The sequence below is a fragment of the Dryas octopetala genome, chromosome 6 (genome assembly GCF_963921425.1).
Source record: "Dryas octopetala chromosome 6, drDryOcto1.1, whole genome shotgun sequence".
Classification (NCBI taxonomy): domain Eukaryota; kingdom Viridiplantae; phylum Streptophyta; class Magnoliopsida; order Rosales; family Rosaceae; genus Dryas; species Dryas octopetala.
The window spans coordinates 21889493-21901702 of NC_141371.1; the positions used below are offsets into that span (position 1 = coordinate 21889493).

A 12210-nucleotide genomic window follows, 5' to 3' on the forward strand; every position below is an offset into this window, starting at 1 on the left:
ATGCCCAAAAACTTTCACCAATTCCTCTTTCAAAAAATCCCAACAGTTCTGGTACATGGCTAGAGAAAATTTCCTCCTATTTTAAGTTATATGGGTTATTGATTAACATTTAACATAGATTATATATGACACTTTCTTTTCCCATTTTGCTGATTTTGTTAGCCTGTGTGGTTACTGAGGGTTCTCTAGAGTCTTCTACACCCGCCACATAGAAATTTGCAGATAACAACAGCATCAAACTCTAACAGAGAGAAATGGGTTCTACATCTACAACGTCATCATATAACACAGAGAAATGGGTTCTTCTTTTGTACGCTTTCTATGAACTTTTTCTTTTTCTACTATAGCACAGTGAAATGGGTTCTAGTTCTTCTGCTTTTTTCCTTGGTGCAATTTATGAATTCAAATTTTCTGCATGTAAAATCTTTCCCTTTCAAAAAAATTTGACTTAGCAAAATTTTGGTTGTCATACACAAAAGTTGCACTGAGATTTTAGTAAAATTTCTATAAACCGAAAATTTGCCAATAATACCGAAATAGCTAGAATTTCAGAGAAATATCAGCAACAGGGTTGAAAGATACACCTTCTTCCCCTATCGAATCTTGTACAGGCTAAGCTGCTGCCTCTGTGGCAGCTCTTGTCTCTGACAACTCTACGGAAATCCATAAACTAAAGGGAAGTGAATAAAGAAATTGTTTTAAAAACAAAAAAAGAAAAAAAGGAGAAAAATTATTTATTAGCGGAGTCTGAGAATATGTGAGTTGGTATCTAAAGCCGATGCATGTCTGAGCAGCAGATTGTACGGCAGAGGATTGTGTTTACAAAACATTTATCATCATCATTGTTTTACACAAAACTAGTCTTCTTTGATACACATACTCAAATAGAAAAGGGGTAGCCCATTAGTGTACTATCAATCACAATTTCGCCGAAATTTTCATCCTTGATCAAAAGAAGGGCAAAATACAATTTGATCCTGCTGTTTGGGTTAGTTTCAATTTTTTCAATTGTATCACCTATACTATTATAAAGCCAGAAGGAGGTTTTCGGTGTAACAGGCTTCACCAAAATTTAAATTGCCCAAGATACCTCTTCTAACTCACAACAAAACAATATAAGTTGAGGATAAAGTTGTAAAATGAAAAACAAAATTAAAAAGAAAAAAAAAAAAAAAGGACATCATTTTCCAACTTCCCTACCATCTCATCAAAAAAGGAAAAAATACAAAATAAAAAAATTCCCCCTCTAAATGCAGTTAACCGTAATCTCCCACAGTAATCTCCCACATCCCCATTATCGGAGCAGCCCAACTTTTTTTTTATTTTTTATTTTAATTAATTTTGTGTGTGTGCTCTCTTCCATTAAAATGCCTCAATATTTACAATGTACAGTCAAAGGTCATTGAAAGTGTAGTTAATTAAAGGTTTCAAATAGAAATTAAGGTTGTAATTAATTAAAGGTTGCAAACTGAAATTAAGGCTACTTGTAATTGATTAAAGGTTGCAAATTAAAATTAAGGTCAAAATAAGAATTAAGTCAAGAAGTACATTGTACGGAAGTACCACTGGAAATTGTATTGGAAGCACTTTTCAATTTAAGAGTATTCAGAGAGCTAGGGTACCATCTAAGACTTTTTATGTCATGCACATTGGGCAACACAGAGAATGATTTACTTTTGCATTGTCATGTCGCAGGAAATCTACACTACGTTGTGTGTCTTTATGGCATACTAGAACACCAAATTCAATTGTTCAATGGATTTGCTTAAAAAGGTAGGTAAGTAGCAATGTCAGGCATAAGAATGTTACACTGCTTGAAGAGCTCCTCTTTGGTCTTCTGTTTATTTAATTGTTCCTTTTATACGAAATATTTCATCAGAGGCACCACAGGGCATCAACGAGGTTGGAATCACCTAAATCCATGATAAAGACAGCTTATGAAGATACCTTTCACATGGGTGTTGATCTGTCAATTTTGTAAACTCTGGCTTTTCCTAGACCTTTAGATGCTAAAGCTTCAAGATTTCTCTTCACAATAGGCATCTCTCTAGTATACTTCCATGCACTTGGGTTATACCCCTTTAGTTGTTCTCAAAATATTTTTACTTACCCAAAACAAACAAATACCAGTAAATGGAACATTATTATAAAACAAAAACTAGACTTTAAAAATGTAGGTGAATGTATGTCATTTCATTAGTTTCCAGAAAAAATAAAGGAACAAAGTAAAGCTGATACATACTTTTTGTAATGAGGAGCATCTCTATCCAAACGAGCAAGAGTGCCAGCCAAAATGGAGACCTAAACACTGAAGAGAATCAACTAAAGAAAAATGACCAAAATGTGGGACAAAAAAATCACAGTAGCTAACCTCCTATAATTGTATAACATCACCAGACGAAAATGAAATAAATATGGAGCATCACAAGGAACATACACATGTATGTCACATTAATAGAATACTGCAACAGTTTTACACTAAGCTTTCAGCAACACATTCATAATTAAACGTGCATATATATGTACAAAGCATGATTAAAATGTATGTTGTTTTAAGAGAAAATTATATGTTGTTATAGGGAGGCGGTTAGCTGCTTGGTCACAACCATCATCGTGGCATTGTCTCCGGTCACAACCATCATCATGGCATTGTCTCCTGTCACAACCATCATTGAGCCTTCATAACAACTGGAGCTAAGAAAGACAAGAACATGATCTCTTAACATCACTGGGGCAAACGAGGCATACTGGAAGTAAGATTGCTGTTTTATCATATAGTGGAGGTAAAATTATTATCTTCAGTTCAAGTCCAACTCTAGATTCAGATAGTGTTAACAATAAGTTGTCAAACCCAAACTTTGTTTATAAGTTGGCAACTCTCTTTTTAGAAGGAAAGAGCACTTGCAGGGGAGTACCCCCTGCGCCCCCTGTCCCTGGTGATGCGGACATTGTTAACAAATCATTTAAGGTTTACCAACGAAGAAGAGGGAAGAAAAGATCATCTAGTTCATCTCTATCTTTGTGATGTAAGAGAAGATCGATTGGTGACTCTTTCTCGGTTTAGATCAAGCCTTCGTTCTGAACTTCAAAGAGAGTTAATTCTGTTGTTAATTTGGCTCGCATTTGAAGATTTCCTGGTTCATGGAGGATTTCCATGGTATTCTAGGATGAAGTTAGGAGTCCAATTAGGTGTTGGAAGGTTATTAATTCCTGGTGCGTATTGGACTTCGTTTTGGGCAAGTTTTGAGGTTTTCCTTGTGTATAAAGGAAACTTATTTCCTACTCAAAGTTAACTTTCTTCCTACTTTATCTAGGATTGTAATCTAAGGCCTATGGTTATAAATAGGACCTTAGGGGCTTAGAAAAACGTGAGAGAATCAGATTAGAGTGAGCAAGTCCTTAGGATTCTTGGGAGGCACACAATCTAGAATAGGTGAGATCAAGATTAGGTAATTAATCTTGGGTGAGAGATCTAGGGTTCTTGGGAAACACTTTGTGAAAGGGTGTACAAGGGATTTGGAGGATTGGGTTATGTGATTTAGTCCAATTGTAATCTTACACTTGTTATTCTCATAGTGAAGAACGCAGATCTCTCCGGGGGACGTAGGCAGGAATTTTGCTGAACCTCATAACAAATCTTGGTGTGATTGTGTGTGCTTGTTGGTTTATTATTTTCTGTTTTCTTGGCCGTGTTTGTTCTTTATCTTTCATCGAATTATTGCTTGTACGCCGTGACGGTGGGAATTAGGATTTAATTCTCAAACTACATCAACAAATTCCTCATGATATCAATTCTTTAGAGAGGGCTTATAAAGTTGCACAAGAGCTGGAGCATTATCTAAAATCATCTAATGTTTCCAAGCGATTTGACAATCGTAAACCTGAAAAATCTGATTTTCATACCAGCATATCGGGAGCAAAGTCTACTCCAATTTCTAAGGGTTTTACAACGTCTAATACAGGGAAAACCGAGAAAGGAAAATTAGTACAGCATGATACACGAGGTAATGGACCTACAACAAGATGCTATAAGTGCCAGGGTTATGGACACTTCGCTGTCCAGTGTCCTACAAAAGAAAAGATCATCTAATTCAACTCTATCTTTGTGGTTGGATTCGTTTTCTGAACTGTTTGTTTCATGTGTTTTTTTTTTTTAGTTTTCTTATTTCACGAAGGATTTGGTTTGATTTCCTATTTTCATTAGGATTGACTTTGGTTTGATTTCCTATTTTTATTGGGATTGACTTTATTTTCCTATTTCTAGTTGGATTAGGATTTCTATCCTAGAATAGGTTTTCTTTCCTATTTTCAGTCGGGTTTGTAGTCTTTATAAGACCTCTTTGTACCTCTTGGAGGGTAGATTATTCAGTAATAAAGTTTTCAGAATTAGATTTCCTGCGATGGGACTATTTTTGGTGTGAAGCCAATCTTTGGTGCGAAACCAAGGCTCGGTGTGAAGCCCCTGGAGTGATTCCAGTTATCTTTTGTTTCTGTTTGCTGTGTTTTGTTTCCTCTAGTTTATCTAAACCCTGCTGCCCAACCCCATTCTACATCACCCGGTGTCCATCAATCTATTCCATTCAACCAAACTAGCAAACATGTTTCAATTGGATTACCTAACACCACCCAAAGCGTATTTCTATTTTCAGAAGTTTAACCTCTCCAAAGCACTCCAAAAGCAATCAAAAATCTACAGGAATGCCACCACCTTTTCCATTGAAAGGCAGTCCACAAACTTATACTTCCAACAGGCCTATGTCACTCTCTTCTTATAAAGTTAAAAACCTAGATTGCTTCAAAGGAAAGCTACCTTTGTGCAATCCCAACAAAGCCTTATAAAAAGGCTTCACCTCTAACCCCTTCTTATTCCGCAAGCTCCTCACCTTACTCCTGTATTTAACACATGAAAAATCATCACCATCTCTAGCTCCCAATCGCTGAGATTTCTAACAAAGGTTGGATTCCAATTCCATATCCCTAGGTTTAGAGCCATCAAGGTTGGGCAGGTAAGCAGTTCCTTAAATTGCATTACCATTTCAAAAGAAACAATCAGAGGAAACAATACAAAATCGATGCCTTAAGAAAGTAGTGAGGGAAATTACTATAAATGGATTTGTCAATTCAAATTTTGAGTTGACATGAGTTTATCTTGTTTGCTATCAAAGGTATTCACCTGGTGGTAGCCTTAGATTTTTCCTAGACCAAATAATCATTCATGTTATCAAAGTTGTCCCCAATCAATGGTGATTGTACACTGGAATCCAGCTCACTACAAGACTTCTGATACCTCTAAATTCACAGCCATTGAAATATGGTTGGCTTTTCTGGTCTATAGCTCGCCAAAGCTATATGTTATTCTTCTTCCTTAATGCCCGAATATACCTGGGCAGTAGTTAATCAGATTTAAGATAGTCTTTATGAATTTCATGGAATAATAAGAATTAGTGCAGGAAAATATTAGTTTCCCGATCTTTTTGGAATTCCACTATTTTTTCTTAGAAGAAAGAAATCTTTTTTGGCCTTGCACTACTAAACCAATCCCTTTGGGCATTGATAACTTCTGAGTTTAAGGATTATTCTTTTAAGTCTATTTTTTATTATTGGAGTGCTGATGTGTTGTAGTCTATGATTATTTACTGTTTTCTTATGATGTTTTTCTGTTTATAGTTTTAGATTACTTCTCAATTGACTCATTGTCCTCTCTTTAGGAACTATAATCTTTAATTAATGAAAGTATGTTCTTTATCAGAAAAAAAAAAAAAAAAAAAATCATTGTTCAAATTAAACGTGATTCTTACCTGTTAGAGTACTTCAGGGATTACATGCCCTTATAATTCCCATTTGTTTCTGTTTTGGTTGACTGAGATTTGTCATTAAGCTTATCGTAGGTCCCTAATCATTTTTTGTTTCCTCTTTTCTAGGAGCAAATTATCATGGCTTGTTTCTTCATTTTAGCATACTATTAATTGGACTTCTACTTATGAGCATATCCTTAAAAAGTAACCAAATTCCACCCTTGCATCTTCTCAAGAATAATCTAAGTTGACACAAGAAGCAATATTCAACCAAACATTTTGCCTTTCAGACACACTTTTTCTGGGATTAGTTGTTACCTATGCATATCAAGTCATCAATATATATATATATATATATATAATTATCACACTTTATACAATAGAACAACAAATTTGGACTAGCCATTCGGTACAAGATTCTTGTAATGATTTTTTTGGAAAAGAAAGATAATGAATATCATAATGAAAACCAAGACTTCAGTGTGAATGTGTGACTTAAACTCTTAAACTAAAATAATTTGTGGACAAATTGGGGAACTCATTCATTATTGTAAACCCAACTTCTTGTTTTTCAAGTAGTATTACAAAAGTTGATCTTAATCACATATACAAATTGATAAGAAAGTTAGCATAACTTGAAATTCAATCAGTTGTTAGATGAAAACAAAGAATACTTGCCTCATTAGACAATTGAATAGTAAATAACCATAAGAGTCATTAAGTTACAAAAACCCTTGGGATAAAGTGAAAGCAGAAATATGATGCGAATACCTTCTCGCCACTATCATTACCAACAACCCTGATTTCTAGTCCAACGCAAGCAGCCTCAGGGGCAAGAGGAATCTCCTCATAGTTAAGAAACTGTATTGCACCAGGATCATAACAAAAGAAGCCAAAATCATGGACCTGAAAACAGAATATATATATGTGTGATTTTAGTGATACAGACGCATTAGTTGTAAAGCCATCTATGCTTGCGCAAATTACAAGGGGTCAGCAAGTTTGATTTAGGCTTTGGGTAGTAGACTAGTGTTTTGTTTTTTATTACTTTGTGGTTGCTGGTGGGCTACTTGTCCACTAATGGGAAATATTGTACATTTCTGAGTTTATTCTAATAAAGTCTTTGTTTCTGTCACAAAAAAAAAAAAAAATGGAAGTTGTGTCAAAGAGTCTTTCTATTTTATAAATTGGGCATGATATGAGTCCAAAAGACAGGAACCCCCAATTGGCATGTTCCTACATGAGTTGAGTCACACAAAAAATGGAAATGAAAACAATTAAGCATTTATATTCTATTATTGCTTAAAGGTGTCTTATTAAACTCTCCAACAAAAGACTCTAAGGTATATCCCATGTTTCTTTTTTCTGATTTAATAATTTTATCCACCTTGTGTCTTGTCTATTCCCCTCAATTCTATAAGAAATGATACCTTGGTCCTTAAGTGCAATTGGAGTAACATTCTGGAGGTTCCATCATTTTAAAAATCATTTCCTTATCAAACAAAGCAATCCAAGTATTTCACATGTCAATGGAAATATGAAAATGGCATGTAAATATATTGGTCATACTTGTATCAGGAACCATATAAAGTAATACAATTTAAAGAACTTAAACGGAAGTTCAACAAAACTTAAATCAATTGCAATGCCACTGGAGCTAATATGAAATTATTTAATGGTAAAAAACAAAAGGGCTTTTCCAAACCACTATGTAATGGGAGCAGATTATAAAACAAACCAGAAAGAGTTTACTCACTGGATCCCTGTATATAGGATATACTGGAATTTCTTCGCGGTTCACAAACATAGCTTCTGCAACTACAGGTCCTACAGAACCAAAGAAATAGAATTGAAAATATACCGAAGTAGGTTCAAGATCCTAATATTGAATGCAGTTGAAAAGAAAGAAAGAAAAATAAAAAACACTACGCGTTGTTCTGTCTAGACTCCGATATTTTTATTATATTTCTTATATCTGATCTAAAAAAACATATATACAGGCTCCAGATTAGTTTGTTGATATCATGTTTTCAAAACGCACAGTCATCAACTGAAATCGCATTTTGAAAACCCAATTTCTGCACCTCTATCAAATTTGGAATTGGTTTCCGTCGGTATTTAAATTTAATATTAGAATAAAAAAAACTCAAAACTCCCATTTTCTCAGAAACATACAGACCACGAATAAACAATAATCCAAATATTTTTCCAGGCTTAGATTGAAAATACAGTAACAATAATTCCCGCCACCAAGAAAACCTTATAATTCAAATAAGCAAAGAGTTACTTGTTTACTCTTGTCCCAAAGAGCGAAACTTCAATTATATTCACAGATACAAAAATTCAAATTTAAAGCACTGTGCTTTAGCACTGTATTAGTTTCTTTTCTTTTTTATCACAGTTTCTTGGCGACTAAACAACAAAGAAATTACCAGGCTTGACAACATGGCGATTGGTGAGGATGATCCCGCGGCGCTTATCAACGACAAAGCCCGTGGCATAGCTAGCACCAGCCGCCTCAGTGTCGAAGGCACGACACGCCGTGGTCCTCAAAACGACGACTGCGGGGACGACTTTGCTGAGCGCCTTCCTCCAGTCGTCGGCCGTAGCCATGCTTTCTTTGAAAGGCGGGTCAATCTCCATGCAGAGTTCGTCCTTGATGCTCGATTCGAGCCCTACGGCCTCTGAACCCAGCCTCTCCAGAGGATCGCCCATTCACTCACTCAATCGATCACTGAGACTGAGCGAGAGAAAAGTGAATTTTACCAAGAAAATATTTAGGGTTTGTTCAATGAATCTCTAGAGGGTCTGCAGTCAGGTGCTACTTTATTGTGTCAGTGTCTTGCTTTGTATGTTTAGTCCAACAGTCTGCGTGTAACTCTGACCGTGCGACTGTGAGTCGGTTTTATAAGGGAAATTTTGCCAAATAACCAACTTAATCTGTTTTGGTTAGACCAACGATGAGTAAAATTTCGGTTTGCATGAAAATTTCGGTTTTTGTTAGACCAACGATGATTAAAATTTTTGAGAAAATTTCGATTAAAATTTTGGTTTCGACAAAATTAGACAAAAATGACATAAATTATTATTAAAATGCGAAAATTTTGAAACTTGACCATATGTTTATTTAACATATTATATAATATATTTATAAAAAATATTGAAGAAACTAAATTATATAATAGGTTTTATGTGATATAAGATAAATATAATGAATGCTAAAGATAAATACTATTAAATAAAATTAGTATAATGAATAAATAAAATTAGTATATTTTTTATACTCTATAATATATACACTAACTCTAATATTAAACCCTATATATTCTATATTCTATATTCTTTAAGATATGGACCATATGGTATAAGATATATAAGATATTAGAGTTTAGGCCCTTTAGAGTATTTTTATTTATTTTTTATATAGAAATATATTAAGATTTTGGGTTTAAAAACAACTAAACTAAATCCAAAAGAGCCAAACGAAACCCCAAATCCTTCTTTTTTTTTCCAATTATCCAAAGGCCTCAAACTCCAATCAACTCTAAAGCCTTTTTTTTTCTTTTTCTTTTCTTTTCTTTTCTTCCTTTTTTTTTTTAATTCCTTCCTTTTTTTTCTTTTTCTTTTTTTTTTTCCTTGCTTTTCCTTTTAAGATCCAAAACTTAATCTTCTTAATGTTGATGGTTCCAAGAAACAGGATGTCGTTGGTTAATCAAAAGCCAAATTATTTTGTTATATTAATTTACAACAATTACTGTGGCAATCTTATCACTTTAGCCTATTGTGAGAGGCTGAGAACTGTAGCCTATTCATTTATAATATAACAATCAAAGTTTTCATTCTCTCTTTCCTCTATTCGTCGCCCAGACCTTACTGTAAGGTAAGTTTTTTTTTTTTTCTTTCCTTCATTTTTCCTCTTTTATGTGACTCTCTCTCGTCCTCTCCACAGTTTTCTCTCTCACATCCATCATCTTCCCACCCAGCACAGCCCCTCCCCCCGCCTCTTTCCCCCCCAACCCAGCCCATCCTCGACACACCCCCCTCATCCAGCCCTTCCCCGCCTCTCTCCCCCTAAACCCAGGCCCTCCCTGCCCCTTTCCCCCTAAACTTAGCCCCTCCCCGCCCCTCTCCCCCAAAACCCAGCCCTAGCCCTTCCCCCTAAATCCAGTAAATAAAACTCGAAATTTCGCCAAATTCATCGAAATTTCGTCAAATTCACCGAAATTTCGCCAAAAGAATTACGAAATATAGTGGGATATTTGATAAAATCTCAGTGACTCAAAAAAACGAAATTTTCGACGAAATTTCGAAATTTCATTCCTTGGTTAGACCTGATAAAACTATATAGGACACGACATGCAAATTTTCAAATTTGGGTTTGAAGTTATAGGATTGGGTTGAAATCATTGTCACTCGTTAAGATAATGATTCGGGTCAGATGAATTCACGGGTCACCCGTTTCACCTAATAAGGAATGGAATTTTAGTAAATTTTGAGCTTATCCCTAACCTAATCAAACATAAATCACATACCTCATTTTCATTTTTCAGCTTTTCTCACTGCCGCCTCTCTCTCTCTCTCTTTTTCTAGGTGTGCGAGGTAGTGAGGGTGGGTGCAGGAGGGAGTTAGGAGGTTGGGTGGACTAGGGGCTACAGGGGAGAAGAGGATTGGGATTTGGGGTAGGGATGGAGGAGCTGAATCGGGGGGGAGGGAAGGGGGAATCAGGGGTGGGAATGAGGGAGGACTGGAGGAGGCCGAATCAGGGAGAGGGAGTCAACTTGTGTTCTATGATTTTTTTTTTATTTAAAATTGTTTAGGTCGAGGTTTTTGCCACTCGGAGGTTAACATGTCGTGTTAGATTTGACCTGAACAATGAAAACACAACCCGTTTGTCAAGTCGTGTTTTGATTAGGTTGTGCTTCGGACTAATCAGATCAGAAATAGAGTATTCAAATTCAAAGTCAAAAAATTTGGAAATAGAATTTTTTTTATTTTTTCGAAATATCACATTTTTAGAACTTTTGAATATAAAATCAAAATTTCACATTTTCTTATTTTCATAATATTTTTTAGAGCATATTCAGATTATTTTTTTGTGTGAATGATGATAAAATTAATTGCCCCATCTTCGATCTCCCCTCCCCATTAATGGAAACAAAAAAATGAATAATTACAAGTACAAAAAATGTGGATGTTTTTGTTAGAATTTATGTTATTAAGAAACACATATATTTATAACGTACATATATTTATAATTAGTCATCTGTTTTTAATATATGTGTATGTTTGAAACAAATAACAAATAATTGAAACACATAGTAAAAAACTAAATAAATGATAAAATATTTAATACTTAATATAAATACATAATAATTTGGCATAATTTCTAAAAATATCGGATCAAAATTTACAAAAACATTTCACTTCCAATCCAATTTTATTCGAAATTTTCGAATTTGATTCACGTGTTCCAAAATTGGAAATTTTTTTATCGGATTCGGATTTTCCAATCCAAATGACACTCCTAGTTTTGATCCTCAGTTTCCAAAATAAATTTTGGGCATTTTAGTTAGGCTTAATTGTGTTTTTACCGCTCATAGTTTTAATTGATTTTCACTTTACCACTCAAATATTTATTTGTCTCATTTTACCACCTACAATTATTCCTTGTGTCTCATTTTACATTTTTTTCGTTCATTCTGTCAGCTAATCCATCAATATTGGTCACAAAAATGTCCTTGCTACAACATTTTTTTTGGCTTGGGTGACGGAATAGACAGAAAAAGGTAAAGTCGAGCATGAAAATAGTTGTAGGTGGTAAATTTAGACAAATAAACATCTGGGTGGTAAAGTGAGAATCAATCGAAACTATGGGTGGTTGTTTACAGCTTATTTTAACATTGGGCCGGAGTTACGGTTAAGCCCAAAGGTTTCATTGATAGGGCCTGGGTTTAATGAAGTTTGCAAGCTCATCCAGGTTTAAGGCCATAGCCCATGACAGGAAAATTGTAGAAGCTAACGAATCCAGCTGTGCCAAGAGTCCTTGGTGAGCTAGGAATTCAATTTAGGCAAGTCTTGGGTGGAAAAAAAAAAGAGTTCAAGTTCAACAAGGAAAGGGGTTTCCTTAGTATCGATTCTCTTTTGTTTTAATTTCCTGTTTCTTGTTATTTTATTATGAGATTTGTCACTCGAATAATAATTGTTACTCAATTTCGTGATAGTCAGATTGTTCACACTTTTTACATCAAGATTCATAATTTTTCTTTGCATCTCATTACTCAAATCCTAATTCATCGTATCTTTAATTTCGAGCATACCGTTATAGTCACAACTGTGAGACCCCGTATTTTTTAAAGATTTATTTTAACTAGTTTGAGAAATTAGTTTAAGGATTTTGGGAATTTATTTGGAATTT

The 12210-nt window shown here is 34.7% G+C and overlaps 1 protein-coding gene across 1 annotated transcript in view; it reads right to left on the reverse strand.

Moving 5' to 3' along the window:
* Positions 1-8654, reverse strand: part of DEG7 (DegP protease 7) — a 42250-nt gene extending 33596 nt beyond the window's left edge. The window contains exons 1-4 of the mRNA XM_086246686.1: positions 8228-8654; positions 7552-7622; positions 6567-6701; positions 2243-2301 (exon numbers count right to left, since the gene is read on the reverse strand). Coding sequence (XP_086102812.1) covers positions 2243-2301; positions 6567-6701; positions 7552-7622; positions 8228-8510 — 548 coding nt within the window. The 5' untranslated portion in view covers positions 8511-8654. The remainder of the gene's footprint in view (positions 1-2242; positions 2302-6566; positions 6702-7551; positions 7623-8227) is intronic.
* Positions 8655-12210: the final 3556 nt, after the last annotated feature.